The sequence below is a fragment of the Tursiops truncatus genome, chromosome 1 (assembly GCF_011762595.2).
Source record: "Tursiops truncatus isolate mTurTru1 chromosome 1, mTurTru1.mat.Y, whole genome shotgun sequence".
In the NCBI taxonomy this organism is placed as follows: domain Eukaryota; kingdom Metazoa; phylum Chordata; class Mammalia; order Artiodactyla; family Delphinidae; genus Tursiops; species Tursiops truncatus.
The window spans coordinates 33,969,578-33,988,207 of record NC_047034.1 but is presented as its reverse complement, the minus strand read 5'-3'; the positions used below and the strand labels follow the sequence as shown (position 1 = coordinate 33,988,207).

Sequence of the window (18,630 nt, the reverse complement as noted above, 5' to 3'; positions counted from 1 at the left end):
GTGACATAGTTTGGGCCAATGAAAAGCAAGGTGAGCGTTTCTGGGGAAACTTTTGCTTACCTAATAAAGGTACTAGCCCTTTTTACTTTTCCCATCTGGAACGTGGAGGCAATGCCTGGAGATGCAGCAGCCGTCTTGCAACTGCAAGTAACTGGCACGACGATGAAGACCTACACACAGATGGTAAAGTCCCCAACAACAGGCCTGGGAACTTGAAGGCCTTATGGAATCACCAACCCAGCTGTGAATGACTACGCTGGGATTCTTGGTTCATGAAATAAACAAGTCTATCTTTATCTGTACAACTCTAGAATAATTTCCTCTTATTTATAGCCAATCTCATTCCTGACATAGCCGTAAAATAAATTTTACTGAAGCTTCTGAGTTGGTGAATACTTCCACATGCCAGGAGGGTGACACATCGCAGTCCAAGGGCCCGAGAAACTCCTGTACTCAAGACCTTCCAAACCTCACCGTATGTGCCTCTTCCTCTGGCTGTTCATCTGTATCCTGTATAATAAACTGGTAAATGTTAAAAAAGTAAATAAACTACCTCAATGGGCATACCTTGTAGTGCGGTCGGTAACGTGACCACTTCTTTAGAAGACAATCAGAATATAGTCTTAGTGTCTTTCCACTCAGACTGGAACAAACCAAAGGGGCTCTGGAGCCCAGTGCTGCACTGGCCCCAGCCTTACCTCTTAGCTCTGCCGCTGAGATGTTCCACCTGCTCCCCAGGCAGCACTGCTCAGTGAGAGGCGGCCCAACCACCCGGCCAGGGTGAGGCAGCGTGTGGGATAACTCCAGACAGCTGCTTCTGTCAGGGGGTCGGCTCATGTGGTGGAGCCGAACCCTCGGCAGAAAGCCTCAGAGCCAACAGGAGGAGGGGTGGGACTCTGAGGACCAGGTGAGAACGCCCACTCTGTAACTCCTGAGAGGGAAGCTCAGAACCCAGCCACATGGGGTTCAATGTCTTCATCTGTAAGGAACAACTCATCACCTCAGGAGGCAGCCTCGGTCATCTACGAAACCTTGCAAAGAATTACAAGTACTGGCTTTTCTTTTTTTTCTAGAAACAAACTTACAGAGCAGAAAACTTGAACCATGCAGACGCCAAGGAGAAAACCATCCTCAGCTCTTCTGAATTAGCTGACCCCACTCTCACTGTTAACTTTACACCTCAGCGTGGTTTGTGCAGACACTACTGATACGATGTAAGCTGCACTTACATCTGATGTCAGTAACAATGCACACTATTGCGGATTACGTCAAAGTGCAGGATTTTCCGTTTTCACCTCGTTTGAGTAGCCCCACAATCCTCAAAGTAGGTGGGGCCCTTGTACAACCCATTTTACAGGCCAGATAAGTTATATCATCACAGCTCACCGTGAACTAACGGTTTACAGTTTTCAATATGCTCTTTCTCCTGCATTCTCTCACTTGATTTTCCCAGAAACTAATAAAGGCAACAGCAGCAACATTTCCATTTTTAGGTGAGGAAATTAAGGTGACCATTACTCCTTCTCAAGAAGTTAATCCCGGGGCAGCCCCGCAGATGCTAGGTTTCACAGTGCCAGGTCTCCCGATGGGAGCTACCATCTCCTCGGGGCCAGCCTGAGGCAGAGTCTGCTCAGGGTAAAACCACCCCGTCCAAGGCAGGCCGGACTGAGGCGTGCACTCCGCCGGACTCGGAAATGGCCGGATCCTGCCGCCTCTGGACCAGGGACAGGCCAGGACACCCTCCTCCTCGTTGGGCCCAAGCTGATAGCAGACCATCCTGCAGGCACTGTAGATGGGGCCAGCTGGCTCTGGCATTTGCCCAGCAACTTCTGCTAAATGGTCACATTACATATTCCAAATTGTCTTTCTAGCATATTCTATTCCAAGCCTCTTTCTCCTCTCCCCACCACTCCTAGCCTAGCTTCTCCAACACTGAGGCCCCTCTTCCACATCCACTCAGATACAGGGTTCCCTTCAAAAGATGGCACCGGAGTCCCAAGGCATTTCCTCTCCCTGAGCCCCAGGAGAAGGGGGCAGGCGCTGGGGACAGCAGCCACCACTGTCTGCTATACTGCTTTGAATCCTAAAATCCTTGGTCAAATGACTTTTACTATCATACAACAGCATTTTTCAAAGTGCTTTCCAATGTGTGCTGTCACTCTAACCTGACGCTAGCCTAAGCCCAGGAGGCAGGATGTCACAGAGCATCAGTGTCTTCATTTTGCAGATGAAGAAACTGCAGCACAGCACAGTTAAGGGGCTCATCCCAGTCACACGGAAGAATCTCCAACTTCTAGTCTAAGCTACCTTCACTGGCTCACACACTGATTCCGAGACTAAAGCAGATACAGTATTTACATGTGTCCCAGAACAGCATCACAGGCAGGATCAAAACAAAACAAACATGCCTGGGCCATGGGGGGTTCCGCCCCCTGAACTGCAGCGGTGAATCTTCCCGTGCCACATTGTAGGACTGGGGCAAGACCTGTAACCAGTGTGGGTTTTCCTTTCCCACCTTCCCATCTGTTCTGCAGGTAAAGGAAAGCCAGGGTGACCCCAGGACCTTTGCCCCAGCAGCGCTGAGGAGTCTGCTAAAGTCTATGGTAGAGATGAGGGAAAAGAACAAAAAAGAAGACAAAGAATAATGGGGGGAGAGAGATGGCACCAAATGCAGGGGTTTTTCCTCACTTATAAGACATGGGCTGGGCTGTTTCTGCATGTGGGTGTCAGGGAGGAGAGAGTTAAGGAGTTTTGACATAACACGGTGAGTAAGTGTTCAAAAAAAAAAAAAAGAAAGAAAGAAAGAAAAAGAAACCAGCACATACACATAACCAGCCACAAGTTTTGGAAATGAGGAAAACCATGGTGACTAGCTTGAGGGAACTCAGCCACCAACGCGGCAGAAAGCACCACCTGCTCTGACTAACAGGTTCCAGCTACTAAATGTCACTTGCTTCTCCACATTGACTATTGCTTTTCCCCAGCTGCCAGAAACCATTTTGGTGGCCAAATGAAGCCATGTATTTATTAGGAAAAGAGAGCTGAGACGTTTCAGAGCTAGAGATGAGACACAAACAGCTCTCCTGATCCATGAGAACAAGCAAGGGCTGTCCCAGAACTGCCCAGAGGCCAGAAGCAAGGCAGAATGGAGAGCATCCTGAGGCCAGGTGCCTGTACCTGGGCAGGTAAATGACAGAAGCTTGCTGTCTTTCCCTGAACTATCTTAAAGGGCAGAAAGGACGCCATCTCCTTGGAGTGCTATCATCGTCTCAGGAAGAAAGCGTAGGCTAGATGGTTTCCGAAAGATCCTTCCTGAGAAGGCTGTGGTCTCTGAACAGTTAGGCTTCATCCCCTTTCCTCCCTGGGTGTGGGTCCCCCAAAGGGGAAGTCTGCTCCAAAAGCTGCAAACACAGCTGCATGAGGTCAAAAGTAAAATGCTTCGGGGTGCAGTGACTTTGGCACCATCTGGTTTAAAATAGCCAGAAGCAGCTTCTAATTCCTCCAAGTCCCTGTATTCTTAACAACTCCCATTAGAGCTGAAAGGATCTTTAAAAGTGACACTAACCTAGAGTTAATTATCCCACCTGGCAGCTGACCACAGCGCTGACTGCACATCCCCTCCTCCTGCCTGGGTTTGAAACTCCCTCTGCCCCACCACAGGTCCGGCTGGGAGGGTTCAGGGGGTGATTGGGTTACCGTGAGCCTTAGCAAGCCTAGGTCGCCAACGTTCCTCTATTTATAGGGTCTCTATGGAAACAGGGCCAGCATTAGAGAGCTAATCGCTGTAAAAAAACCCACAGAGTCCTACTCTGGAGATACAAAGTGGATTGCAGAAGTCTTCAATTGCCCTTAGGAGGCCTTGGGTGGGGAGCCTGGGGTTGGAGCAGGAGAGGAACTGCCACCCCAGGTTTGGCGCTGATGGCCACAATGATGAAGAGTGAGCGGCTGCAACTGTTTCTCTTAGAAACACAGTGATGAAAGATTTTTGGAAGCATTTTTTTCTTCCCCAGCATCCCAGCTGACATGAAACAAACAGATCTCAACTCAGGGGCAAGTGATTTCCCCATTCTCAATTTTATTTTAATTCCTCATTCCTTTAGGCTCAGAGAATTCTGCCTGAGCCAGTGCAAGTCAGGCAAGGTGACCTCATGCAGCAGATCTTAAGGCAGAATCGGCTCAACTTTTATCAGCATAAAAGATTTTTTTTTTAATGATTTTTTTTTGATGTGGACCATTTTTTAAATCTTTATTGAATTTGTTACAGTATTGCTTCCGTTTTTTTTTGTTTTTTTTTGCGGTACGCGGGCCTCTCACTGCTGTGGGCTCTCCCGTTGCAGAGCACAGGCTCCGGACGCGCAGGCTCAGCGGCCATGGCTCACGGGCCCAGCCGCTCCGCGGCATGTGGGATCTTCCCGGACCGGGGCACGGACCCGTGTCCCCTGCATCGGCAGGCGGACTCTCAACCACTGCACCACCAGGGAAGCCCTTGCTTCCGTTTTATGTTTTGGTTTTTTGGCCGCGAGGCATGTGGGAATCTTAGCTCCCCAACCAGGAATTGAACCCACACCCACCTCACTGGAAGGTGAAGTCTTAACCACTGGACCGCCAGGGAAGTCCTAAAAGATTCTGATTAAAGGTATCTTCGCGGTGTGCCCTCTCTCTGCCTCTTATCCTACACCCCGTTCACTGCCCCCCGTCCCATACAGCCCTGTCTGGCCATGCTGGTCTAAAGTGACCTCACCACCCTGCTCTGAACTCCTGCTCTGAACTCGTCATCTGCACCACACATCTCGCAATTAATCATGTTTTGCCTTGTGACACGGCTCTGTCAAACTGTTATCCAACTTTTCACCTGCTTCTGGATGGAATCCTCCATGAGCAAATGGAGGGCAGGAGCTATAACATCTATTATCTTTGTGCCCCCAATAGTAGGGGGAGAGACCTTAACACAAACATGGCCATTGCTACTTAATTATTTTCTGAGTGGAAACTGTGTGCATCTACAAGACCATCTTAAAAAGGCGATTTAATCCTTAGACAACTATCTTTTCCAAAGATTTAAAATGCTCATTCACACAGTTTTTTGTGTCTAACCCAGATCCCTCCTGCTGCAGTTAAAACCTCGTCTCAGTCTATCATCTTAGTAATTGCCTGGAAAAAGATGAACACAGGGCTTCCCTGGTGGCGCAGTGGTTGAGAGTCCGCCTGCCGATGCAGGGCACACGGGTCCGTGCCCCGGTCCGGGAAGATCCCACATGCCGCGGAGCGGCTGGGCCAGTGAGCCATGGCCGCTGAGCCTGCGCGTCCGGAGCCTGTGCTCCGCAACGGGAGAGGCCACAACAGTGAGAGGCCCGCGTACCGCAAAAAAAAAAAAAAAAAAAAAAAAGATGAACACAGACCCAGGAGCCTGAATGTGTTTACTGTCCTCACAAATGGCTTAGGTCAAGGCTTAATGTTCTCACAGCCAGCTTTGTTTTCCAGGTGGACATCATTCAGCCAGCTTGGCTGGAATAAGGAAGCTTTTAGCCATTTGGTTTGAAAAGTCAAATATTGTCTTTCTCACACAATCACAAAACATAACTGCAATCCCTCAACAGTTTTGTTTTAACTTTTCAACATGCAGAGAGGCTTAAGTGTTTGGCTGATAAAGGTGGACCCTGTCTAGTATGGCCTCATTCTAAGAATGCACCCTCCTCATCCATGAGCATTTCAAAGCGAGATGTCTTTCTTAGAGGAGAGATGAAAATAGGCATGAATTTTGAGTTGGCCTCCAAGACCACCACTGAGAAGCCACCTGAGATATTTTTCCCCCAGCTCCTGACACCCACACTTTTTTAAAACTTCAACCCCAAATTCAGGTCCTATCAAATGTTTCAATTCCTGTTGACGGAGAGATTCTTGTTAATGGGATTGGCAGTTAAGACAATTAAATACACGAAAAGCAGCACATTCTGTAAATGCCAAGGCTGCACGACAGTTCCCACTGGAACAAGGGCAGCTGGGAATTCATCTAGAACCCAACATGTGGCAGGAGAACAGACAGCTTCGTTCACCACATGCTTTCCCGTCGGCCACCAATTCCTCCTCCCAAGCCCATATCCAGCGCTGCTCTGAAAATTCCTGATGGCAGAGGGGGTAGGAGAGGGACAACCCCAGGCCTTAGGACCCTCTGCCCGCCTCACATTAGGTCCAGGTGGGACAAAAACAGGCACCCTCTGCATTCTTCACCACCCTCCACTGTCCCTGACTATTTACAGGGCTGGGGAACTGCTGTCCAGTCAAAAAAGGGCACTGACTTCACAAGGGACCTGGCACGTGCCCTTTCACTTCCCCCACTTAGAAAGTGCTCTCCTCTTCTTTGGTAATTAACGTCTCCACCCTTTACAACTTGCTCTAAGTGCACCTCTTCTGAAGAACCCCATATGTTTCTGATTCCATCAGTGATGCTCGAAGCACCCTCAAACTTACATGTGCTTCAACGGATGACTTTCTTGCAAGTGCTTTACCCTGTTTGCCTGGAGGCAGAGGCAGTGCCTGCTGCCAAAGGACTGATTTCCCATTTCCTTGTGCTTAGGTCTACCGCAATCCTACCTCCCCTGATGAAACCTCTCCCAGGGGTCCTGCTCCCACCTGAGGCTGTGGGAATCTTCACACCTGAACATATCACTTCTGAAGGAGAGCTGGGGGCCTCATGATGCAGCAAGACCACATAGAGCCCTGCCCTACCATCAGAACCCTTCCTCAGGGTCCCAGAGCACACACAACCCTCCATCCCGCCCGCATTCCCATGAAGTCGCCTGTCTTCTCCATTGAAAAAGTGGAGAAGCTGAGGCCCATTAATTTTACTAAAACCCTGGGCCTTAAAAATAAATAAATAAAAGAAGATAAAAATAAGCAGAGGCTTCTTGGGAATGTCAATGTTCTCTCTCTTAATTTGGGTGGTAGGTAGACGGGGTGTCTGTTTTGCTGTTGTTATTTAAGGGGTACATATGTTTTCAGACACTTTTATATGGATGTCGTGTTTTACAATTTAAAACATGCCTTCCCCGCTGAAGGCATCAGTATCTGTTAACCCATGAACCCCTTGCCGGCAGGCTCTCTATTGGACCGCTGAACAAACAAGGGGCATCAGGCGCAGGTGACGCATCTGTGAGCAGCACAGGCTGCGAGCCAGCAAGGAGAATCATATAGGATTCAGTTGCGACTTTCCCTCAGCTCTTTGGTTTCTAATCGCTCTTCACTCTGAGCAGACAGGAAGACCAGTGAATGGTGTGGATGAAAGAACCCAAATGAGTCCTGAGTCAAAAGCACTTCAAGGGGCTTCCCTGGTGGTGCAGTAGTTAAGAATCCGCCTGCCAATGCAGGTAACACAGGTTCGAGCCCTGGTCCGGGAAGATCCCACGTGCCGCGGAGCAACTAAGCCCGTGCGCCACAACTACTGAGCCTGCGCTCTAGAGCCCCAGAGCCACAACTACTGAGCCTGTGTGCCACAACTACTGAAGCCCGCGTGACTAGAGCCCGTGCTCTGCAACAAGAGGAGCCACCTCAATGAGAAGCCCGCGCACCGCAACGAAGAGTAGCCCCCGCTCACCACAACTGGAGAAAGCCCGCGTGCAGCAAAAAGACCCGACACAGCCAAAAATAAATACATAAAAATTAAAAATAAAAAGCACTTCGAACCAGGATTGGAATGGTGCAACTCAGAGCACCCCCTTCTTCCAGGAAAAAATATTAGTATGGTTCAGAAATCCCTGGAGAAATTGTTTGCAGGGGCTTTTGTGAGGGGAAAGAGAACCTCAGGGGAAGTCTAGGGGAAGGCCTCCAGCCAGCAAACCCAGAGCCTTCCTTTCAGGAAAGGCTGGGGAGAGATGGAGAGGTCTGCGATTTCCTCCCCTGCCCTCGGGATTCTAAGAGGCATCAGGACAGAGCCAGCTGACTCTCGTGCTGAGCCACTCATCCCAGGCCTCAGCAACATCTACCACATGCTGTATTTTTAACAGGAACGTGTGCTTCGTGTCCCTTTCTGCAGTTTTTCCCTGAGCCCCTCCCACTCCCACTCTCACTGGTACTGCATTTACTTGCCGGAAAATCTTGGTGTACTTTTGGTCAGCCGACACTCTCTGTGACCAGCAATCTAGCATCTCCTCCCAACTAGCAAGGAACCTGGCAGCAGCAAAGGACTGGATAATGATCACAAATGAATCAAGACATGAACTCAAGTGGTTCAACAGGAATCCAAGCCACAGCGGGCAGGGGATGTGACTCCGAATTGTTGGGCTCCTGTTGCAGGAGCGTCTGCTGAGATCACCCCTGAAGGTCACATCAAATGTGTGGAGTAGCTGAGAAGGCCCCCAAAGTACCTGCATCCAGTTACAGTTTTATGAGTGCTCCTTTAAGATTGCTGCTTAATTATTTTTCCTTCTTTTCACTGGTCCTCCCCACCCCATAATCACAGATCCCGGGCCACCATAGGAGAAATCTACAGTGCGGTTCTCCACAACACTGAAGGACCATGGAGGGAGACCACGGGAGTCCCTGAAAGCTCTGGCTGCCACTAGCTAGCGCACATTCAGACCAAAATTCTCTCCTCTCCCTCTGCACAACTTCCTCGGAGGTGCTTCACACAAAGCCTTTTTTTTTTTCCCCCTTTCTCAAGATGATTTCCTCCATTGCACCTAATCCATCACAATGCCTGGAGCTGTCACAAGAAAACAGAAGTGGGACTTAAGGGACCAAAAGTTCCTATCTCCAAAGTTTAAAATGAAAACAAAAGCAAGCCAGAACTGCTGGTTGCTCCAGGCCAAACACAGGTATGAGACAGGGGGGGTGTTAAAAATCAAACTTACCCCGTTTTGGTACCACCATCAAATCTAAAACAAGTTAGCTTCTACCCAGTGCTAGAGCCGAAGATGGAATTTTTCCATCATTGGAAAACTGTGCCAGCACTGGTAAACGAGTTTGGACACACTTCAATATTCCTGGTCCCTTTCCCCCAGAAAAAAGGCTCAGAAAAGTTGAGTGATGTGCCTGAGATCACAGAGCAAATCAAATTGCGACAGCCCCCAAGTTCATGCCTGGTTCTGAAGTCCCTACGCTGTAAACACGTGATAAAGCAGACAGAGATAAACAGGAAAAGGCCCTGATTGTCTCCCTGTGCTCCCACTGAGCAGGCAGCAGCTAGGTTTTCTCTGGGCTGCCAGCCTGGGTCCACATGGCAGTGGTCACCTCGGTGATACGCTTTCTGGTGGGGGTGGAGGATAACTTGGAAGGACAACATCTTTTCTCACACCTGATCACAATTTTGGTTCGGGGAAAGTCAGCATTTAACATCAAATGTAGAGTTGTTGCTATGTCTGCCCCAACCAGAATGAGAGTGTCACAAAAAAAAAAAAAGAGAGAAAAAGAGAGGGAGTATAAGAGGGTGGAGATGAACGAGCTTCTTTAAGCAGCTTTATCTACAGAGACAAAGACACTGCAGCCCCATACCACAACCAGTCCACCTTCCCTCACGAAGGCAGCTGGGGGAATGAATGGAGCTGGCCGTTTCCAGTGCTGCCTGAGCTGAAGAGTCGGGGAGTTTCCAAGGCTGCTGCTCGTGGACTCAGCATGAGAATCCCACCTGGTCAAGGAATCAGGGTTTGCTGGCCAGACCCATCTGCATCGGCACAGAATGAAGATGAAGTCTGCAGCAGAAGGCTGGCCCCCTCCCCACATCAGCATTAAGAGCAGCTCTTTTCCTTCACCATCTCAGTTAAAACAGGAACCACACCTCCTGACCACACAGGGTGGGCTCAGAAGTGGCAGGTGTGCCAGGTACCAAGGACTTCCTGCGCACAGCCTACCCAGTGGAGCTCATCTTAGACATAAGGCTAGCCCCAAAACTCTGAAAAGGACAGCAGCAAAACCAGAGGTCACATTCCAATAACTACCACAAATTTTTAAAGTACATACATGGAGGTAGCAGTTACGTTCTCACCCCTCCCCAAGAAACACAGACAGGTAACACACAGGTAAGAGCACACTCACCTGCGCTCTAAACTTCCTGACTCTGTGCCGCTCAGGCCAAACGAGGAATGTCATTGGTTTATTCTGGTGAGCTCCTTAGTGGCTGCTGCCATAGGATACAGGCTTTATTTAACATAACGGACGGAGTCCTTTTGCTCCCCTAGCTAAGACCTTGCACCCTCTCTGGAGAAAATGACCCCAGGCATCAATCTCCGATGCATCTAAGTTCCTTCCTTGGGCTGACATCTCTCTCACCACTGTGGTGAGCTGGCTTGAGAAGCCTGAGCCTGCAGTCCCTGTGGCAGCTCCAGCAAAGGTGCATTATTTATCACAGCTGCTGTTTTAATTAATATAGAGACATCCAATACAGCTCAATAATTGTCTCGGCAACCTCAGGCTGGAAAATAAAGGACTCCCAGCTGCATGCAATCTCCTCTTTCGGATCCTGGTTCTAAATGCCGGCTCTGCGTGTGTGCAACTTGAACCGAGGCCCCAAGCCAGCCTAAGCACTAAGCGGCCACCTGTCAGTTCTCCACGCTGGGGTTGGTTTAGCAAGCGGGCAGGGATCTCCAAGCACTAGCTTAACCTCTGGCTCCACCTAACGGCAAGAAACCCACACTCCCCTTTCACAGATGGACAAACTGAGCTTCACTCCAGGAAGGTCCCCAAAGGAGGAAACTAATTCAGCAAAGGAAACTAACGGTCTTTTGCTTGGGCTCCCACGCTGTCATTGTCTTCCCCTGCCATTTTACAGGAGGGAAAGTGATGTCAACTTTTTAGTTAGCATCTTGGATTTCTCCAGCCCTTTGTCTGCGAATAGCACTTCACACACATTATTCAAACAATCTTGGATGCGTAAGTCACTAGAACGTCTGCTGAATAATGAGGAACAAACACAGAGGCCCGAAATAAGCTGAAAGAAAGAGGCACAAATGGTACCTGACGTCCAGCACAGGGTCTGGCCCAACATCTGCTCATTCTCTCTGACCTTTGTCTGGCTTCCCCATCACTTTTATCCTGTTAAAGCACTTCTGCGTGGGGCGGGGAAAGCTAAGTCGCCGGCTGGACTCGTAAGGGGAGGGTCTGCGCTCACCTTTAAATCGGGAGGCTTGCTTCGGGGACCCGGGTTGGGCGCCGCGGCAGCGCCCGCATCCAAAGTTGGCCCGCCAGCGGAGTTAGCACCCGTGGCCTCCCCAGGCCGGAGGTCCGCGCCCGGCAGGTGGCAAGCTGCATCTTCCAGCCCAGCTCCATCCTCCTCACCCTGTTGTTGCTGCAGCTCGTCCGATTTGCACCTCTTCATGGTGTATGTGGGTCGGCAAGGGGAATCTGTCCTTCCAGCGCGCCTTCTTGGGGGAGACCGCACCCCCTCTTACACTCAGAAACGAGGCTCGGGGTCTAAATGATTAACGAGGAGGGGAGTCGGCGGATCACAATTTCTTGAATTAAAAAAATAAACCTTTTTAAAGGAGGGTGAGAGAGGGGAGAGGAGGGGAGCCTTGGTTACAGCTTGGAATAGTTCATTACGACCTGGGGAGCGGAGACAGATCACAATCGAGGCTGGGCAGCAGGAGTCCTTGGGCAGTCATTGGAGCGGGAGGAGATAGCCCCCAGCCCCCAAACTTTCTGCTTCAGGGCAAGGGCCGGGCGGAGGGGAGCTGGGCGGCACAGCGCATCCCTCCCGGCGGGCCGGGCTGCTGGGCGCGGCAGGCATGGCGCGGCCGGCCGGGCAGGTCCTCGTCGGCAGCCCTCGGCGCCGACTGCGGCCCCCAGCCCTGCCGCGAGCCCCCGCCCCACACTGGCCGGCAGCGCAGCCCGCAGCTCGCCGCGCCCCGCCCCTCCCCCGCGCGCGCGCTCTAGACCCACTCCCCGCCCTCCGCGCCGCCTGCTGCAAAGCCTCGACCGCCGCCAGAGCCAGCGGCAAGCGCGCAACCTACCCCGCCCAGTGCCTCGGCCCGGGAGGGGGAAGGCGAGGCAAGGAGGGAGTGACAACGGCAACGGGCCAATGGGAAGCCCGGAGGGCTGAGGGGGGCGTCGCGCGGCCACGTTTTTAGGGTTGGTTGCATCGTGCAATCCCCCAGGAGAGGTCTGGAGGGCAAGGCTGCTGTGTTTTAGCATTGCAGAGAGCGGGCTGCGGAGTAGAGACTAGGGGCGGCTGGCCAATGGAACGCGGTTTTAGCAGATGCGTGAGGATCTGCTAAAACTCACTCAGATGCGTGAGTCTTCCAGGAAGGACTCTGTCGGGGTTCCCCCCACCCACTCATTTTATTTGGCGGGGAGGAGACGAATTGGGATGCTTATCATCGCTGCTTTTTTGCTCTAACTTTGCACATTATGACATCTCTTCAATGAGGAAGACGCGGATCCCCTCTGACGCTTGACCTGAAACACCTACCAATGCCTACATTCAGAGCTGCGAATGCAAGCAGAAGAAAGCGGGTGTTCTGCCCCATCGCCCCTTCCCTTCCCCCCACTTTAAGTAAACTATCTTATGAGTCTCAGCTTTATGCTCAGAAATGAGAATGTATTTCATTTTTGAACACAATAATGTATGTGAGAGTTTTTTGCAAACTGTGAAGCAGCTTTTAAATAAGAAGGGGTATTTATGGCAGGAGGTTGAGACATGGAAGAGAGGAAAGGAATGCAATCTCTTTTTCCCATAAATCTCAGCCAAACTGCGCCGACTAATCTGGAGGCACAAGAGAGCAAATACTGGGGTTACCAAAATATTCAGCCTAGTAATAGTAACAACCCCATATGAGTGCCTACCCTGTGCTAACTGTGGATACCATGGTTTTTGTCCACCCAGCAGCCTAGACGAACAGTTCTCAAAGTAAGGTCCTGGGACCAGCAGCATCAGCATCGCATCACCTGGAAACTTGATAGAAATGCAGATTATTGGACACCATCCAGACCTACTGAATCAAAAATAGTGGGCCCCAAAATCTGTTTTAACAAGTCCTCCAGGTAATTCTGATGTAAGCTAACATTTGAGAAGCACTGGCCTAGACTGTAGTGAAGGGGCCACTCAGTCAGTGAGTCACAGTGATCTCTAAAGTGTTTCACAGTTTCCCAGTCTCTTTCACACCCATCATACCATTCTGGCCTCACTTCAGTCCTACTAGTCTGCAAGTCTCCTGACTCTGTTCTGTCTTTTTCCCACTCATTTTAATGTGTGTCCTAGAAGAGCCTAAGTTGTTAAGAATTTACTTCAGTCTAGCAGCTACTTTCTAAACAAGGCAGCTCCATTTCTAGAAAACAGGAATTTAGGATGGGCTGGAAATGTAGAACCACCCCCACCTCCACTACACAGTATCAGGCACAATGTGGAAACACAAGGCCACAAGCCTTTAGCATTTTCAATGGTGAGGGAAAGGCAGAATGTGCCTTTGAAGTCGGTGGCAAGAGTAGATAGAACCAGTGGGGGCAGATGACCTCAGTGCAAGATGTCAGAGTCTACTGCCCCCTGCCTGACTCGCCCCAGTGAAGTGCAGGGGCCCTACAGACCCTGGGTGGCAAATGGTGAGCACATGTGGACACATGTTCATGACCTGACTCTAGGCTGAAGAAAAGTGGAGGCAGTTGGTGTGAAGCTTTAAGGGAGCAGAGACCATAATCATTTTGAATTATGTCTCATTTCCATACTAGGTTGAAGTTGACCTTGAATTTGATGTTTATAATATTTTCCTGTACCCATAGCCTGATGGACAGATTTCCTGTTTGTGGCCATATTTAGCAGGTCAACAAAAAAGTGGTGGGTTTCATGAAATCAGCCAATGCTTTACATTCCATTTTGGAGAGGCAGCATTGTGCAGAGCTTAAGAGCTCAGACTCTGTGGCCAGACTGCTTGGGGACAAATCCTGGCTCTGCTCTCCACTGACCATGTGATTGGAGGCAAGTTGTCTAACCTCTTGAAGCCCCAGTTTCCTCTTTGAGAAGTGGGGATACCAACCTTATAGGGTGTTGGGTAATATATGTAAAGCACTTAGACATTGCCTGGCACAGAGTGAGCTCCCTGGTTTTAAACAGAGATGTCATCCAGCTTCAAAACATTGAACATTCCACTCCAGTGGTTCTATCCTTGGGAGTTCAAATGTGTCTCACCCATTTCTGACTTTCACTGAGTGTCATATTATAGAAAAAATATGCTACTGCCAAAGAAGTTTGGGTGAGAAGTTGTGTAGAGAGCTGTGTGACCTGCAACCACCAGTTTGAAGCTGATGACAAATTTTCATTAGTCATAGTCGATTCTTGAGCACCTAAAATAAAGAGAACTTGAAAATACTTTGACTGAAATTTTGTTTAAAGGATTAAATCATTCTATCATTCTACGTTTCTCGGGAAAATATAGGCACATACGATCTTTTGACATTCAAGATAAGACAAACATTTACAGGTTTACAATACAAGAGATTATATTCAATATGTAGGAGTAGCATTTTCCATTTTGCTTTGGCACCACTGGTTAATTATAATTAAATAACATGGTGTAGTGGGAAGGACACTGGTCTTGGTGTTAGAAAATACATGTAAGAATTCTGGTTCTGTTACTCCCTGTGTGTTCTTGGGCAACCAAATCACTTAACCTCTCTCATCCTTGGGTTTCTCATCTGTAAACAGGGGCTAATAATATCTATCTTCACATGGTTATTTTAAGGATTAAATTAGACAATGCTTGTGAAAACACTTGACACATGGTATGTGCTCAGTAAACCTGAATGAAACAAAAATAATTAACAAACTTGTCCAAGCCCACTGTCTGCCACATGAGAAAGGCGGGATTATCCCACTAAATTTAATGCTTTTTGTGAAAGGAAATCCCAGTTAGGCTAATGGAAGGGGGCAATCCTGCTAATATCAAATTTGCTAAACCAATAAGTGTGTAAACAAGGAGGATAAAGATTAGGGTTATGGAATCCTGTTATCCTTGTCGACAGCCACTTCATTTACCTTGAAAAACTGATGCAGCTTTAATTGTGGAAGATAAGGTGCCAAGATCAACAGGTAAGCATAAAGTAGATTTTTTTTTCTTTTGTAAGATCAATTAACTCTAAGAAATAAAAGGCTTCTCTTTTTCCAATAGCAAGAGTCTTGTAGATTATCCAAGGATAATTAATTATCCTATTCTGCAAAAATTCTTTAAAAAAATTTAAACATCAAATGGGTTGTCAGAGAGCTATTTTAGGATTTAACATACTAACTAGAGTGCTTTGCTTAGAAGGTAAAAGTACTCTCTTGAGAAACCAGTTATCATAATTTTGATCACTGTGTTTTGATACCAACATCATTACAAGTATTCCTTTGTTAATGTAATTTTCTTCCCTTTCTTTTGGAGATTTCCACTTCCACTCAATGCTCTCCCTAAAAGAAACTGGGTTCCGTTGGATTAGGAGGTGTAAACTACGCAAATAATCGTCAGGGAGATTGGCTGGATTGTTGCTGATGTCACAATCCCACCACCTAAGTACAGGCTTTTTATTGGCTATTGTAAGAGGCAGGCAGGACTGGGAAGGCTCTGCATCACTCGTGAGTTGGAGAAAGCTCTTGAGTCTAAACTAAATTTTACCCTGTTTTTTACTTAAAGTGTATTCAGAAGCATTTTCCAATATGTTATTATATTTTTCCATGTTATTCCATATGCTGTTACTTAGACATATTTCCATATGTCTTGGTAAATATTGTAAATGATTGTTTACCATCCTATCAAGTGAATGTATCATGGTTTATTTGACCACTATCCACTTTATTCTTAGCTATTTGTTTCAATTTTTTGCCTTCAGGTATAAAACTGTAGTTACTATTTTTATCGAGAAATAATATATATTATTTCCTCCATAGCATAGACTCTCTGACACCTAACTAGCAACGCTATAAAGGAGTAAATGAACCCAGATCGCCACTTTTGTCCACATCTTTCTAGCAGCTTTCCTAAGACTTGCATGGGAGATCCAAAGTTTGACTCTTTCCTTGGAGCAGTGAATCTCCTATCTGTAATACAAAAAAGGGGAAGTTCCTGCTTCTCATTTCAGGTAGGATGCATATTCTTCATTCTGGGTGCTGGTCGCTTCTCAGTAATGGGAGAAAAGTCACAAGCATCACGGCCATGAACAGAGGAGGTTTGTGAAGCATGAACTTAAATACTGATTGTACTGCTCTCTGTGAGAGCCTGGGACTGGTAAAATGGCTGCTTTGTGTCCTCCATCTCCATAGGGAACCCATACAAACCTCTGGACAGTCTGTTACTTAAAGCTGAAAATGCTAGACCTTAAAAAATCAGAAAAAGAGAAGAGAAGGTATCTGCTTTGCTCAGAGAGAATCAGTTTTTATTATTTTACATCTGAAGATAAATATCTATGGCAGTTCCATCTATTATTCTATGCGGTACTTTTAAATATAATAATAAGAGCAAGCACAGAGAACTATAGGTGTTTAAAGAGAACCATACGTGTTAGGCATTTTGCTAGGAACCCTGTGAACTCTCTCTTAATCCCCATGTCAAATCTGCAAGGTAAGGGTTATTCACTCTACAACTGAGCAAACAGGCTCAGAGAGATTATAGCACTTTCATAGGCCTGAGAGCTACACACTGCTCTGTCTGACTCTAAAGCTAAAAGCCTAATAGCCTAATAGTCCTTTCACAACTGTAATTTTGAGCCACTCTTGTGGTAAAGAATTTATCAGTGAGTATTAGGCTATAGTTAGATGTATCTCCATTCATTCAAATATATTCATGAAATAAATATCATTTACAAAGGCTTTACAACATGCTTGTGGAAGATAGAGAACAAAAAAAGACATTGGTCCCTGCCTTTGGACTTAAAGTCCAGCTGGGGAAATGAGACACAAAGGAAATGTAAAACAACAACATAAGATTGAAGTGGTAATGTCTGTCAATACTCCAAGGGGGAGATAAGTACCACAGTCCAGAGAGAGAGCGATCTCTGTGAGGGATTAAGACGACTCCAAGGAAGAGTGTTATGCACATTCATCCACATGACGAGTGTTAAAAGGATCAAATGTCACTTTAGAATGATTCTGAAGCCTTTAAGTAGGTAAGAACTATATAAATCATCTTGAATATAGAATCACTCAATATCTGAATCTCTTTAATTTTACATCTGCATGTTACAGAACTTTTATGGCACGTTAGTGGTGGGAAAAACTTCTTTTTTCTTTTTTTTTTTTTTGCGGTACGCGGGCCTCTCACTGTTGTGGCCTCTCCCGTTGCGGAGCACAGGCTCCGGACGCGCAGGCTCAGCGGCCACGGCTCACGGGCCCAGCCGCTCCGCGGCATGTGGGATCTTCGCGGACCGGGGCACGAACCTGTGTCTCCTGCATCAGCAGGCGGACTCCCAACCACTGCGCCACCAGGGAAGCCCCTTTTTTCTTTTTATTCCCTGAGACCATAGAGCAGTGTTTCTCAAAGTATGGTTCATGGACTATCAGCGACATAAATCACCGTGGAATTTAGTTACAAATGCTGATTCCTGGGCTCACCCCAAACTAATGGAAACAGAATTTCCAGGGGTGGAGCTTGAAAATCTGCCCTTGAAACAAGTATCCTAGGTGGTTCTTATGCTCACTAAGTTTGAGAACCACAGATGTAGGGGAAGACTTGGATGATCACATTTATTGATAGATTTGTCAATTAGTAATAGCTCCTTTTTTATCAAGCACTTACTATATGTTTGGAACACACTCCTACTTAGTCTGTAAAACAAACTTTGTAGTTAAGTATCAATCTCCATTTTACAGTAAAGGAAACTGAGGCTCAAAGAGGATTAAAAATTTGCCCCATGTCACCTGGCTAGAAAGAGCTAGCCAAACCAGTTTTTTTTTACTTCAATGTCTGTACTTTTCCCACAATGCCTACTGCACTGTTACTTTGGGATTGAGTGCCTATTATATGTCATATAATTTCAGTCTAAACCTTTCAATACCATCCAATGGTACTCTTGCATTGTAAGATAACTAAGATTCAGAGATATTAATATATAGCTCAAAATTACCTTCCACCAGTTGGAACAGAGCTTCTTATTCTAGTATGACTTTTCCTCAATTTTACTTCCTCCTGACAGTTCCTAAAACCCTTTTCAGCTTTGACTATTGGGGCTTCCTTTCCTTGTTGTTATTTATCCTGACCCTTCGCACCTAGTTCGGAATAGCAAACCATAAGTTGAAGTCTATGCTTCATTTTTTTCTTTTGCGGTACACGGGCCTCTCACTGCTGTGGCCTCTCCCGTTGCGGAGCACAGGCTCCGGACGCGCAGGCTCAGCGGCCACGGCTCACTGGTCGGCCGCTCCGCGGCATGTGGGATCTTCCCGGACCGGGGCACGAACCCGTGTCCCCTGCATCGGCAGGCGGACTCTCAACCACTGCACCACCAGGGAAGCCCATATGCTTCATTTTTAATAGCTACCACACCTCTTCCCGACACAGGAATGGAGAGCTTCAGTCTCTCTGAATCAAGAGGGAAATGTCAGTTGCTTGAAAAACCGTCTGCTGATCTTGTGACTGCAAAGAGAAAAAGACAACTTAATCCAGGAAATCTTTCCTGGGAAGCGGGAATCACACTATCCCATATGAGATCTTATTCTGGAGCATGCATGCTTGTGTTATAAATCAT

At 47.6% G+C, this 18,630-nt stretch overlaps 1 protein-coding gene across 3 annotated transcripts in view; it reads right to left on the bottom strand.

Annotated features, from left to right (window-relative positions):
- Positions 1-11,821, bottom strand: part of TMCC2 (transmembrane and coiled-coil domain family 2) — a 36,976-nt gene extending 25,155 nt beyond the window's left edge. Inside the window, exons 1-2 of one of the 3 annotated variants that reach the window (XM_033852472.2) lie at positions 11,099-11,235; positions 61-522 (exon numbers count right to left, since the gene is read on the bottom strand). Coding sequence is in view for 2 of the 3 variants with exons in the window: in XM_033852470.2 (XP_033708361.1) it covers positions 11,099-11,305 (207 nt within the window). In the remaining variant the exon portion in view is untranslated. Of the gene's footprint in view, positions 1-60; positions 523-11,098 lie in introns of all 3 variants that reach the window. The other 2 variants (XM_033852470.2, XM_033852475.2) reach the window with 2 other exon arrangements.
- Between the last annotated feature and the right edge of the window lie 6,809 nt (positions 11,822-18,630).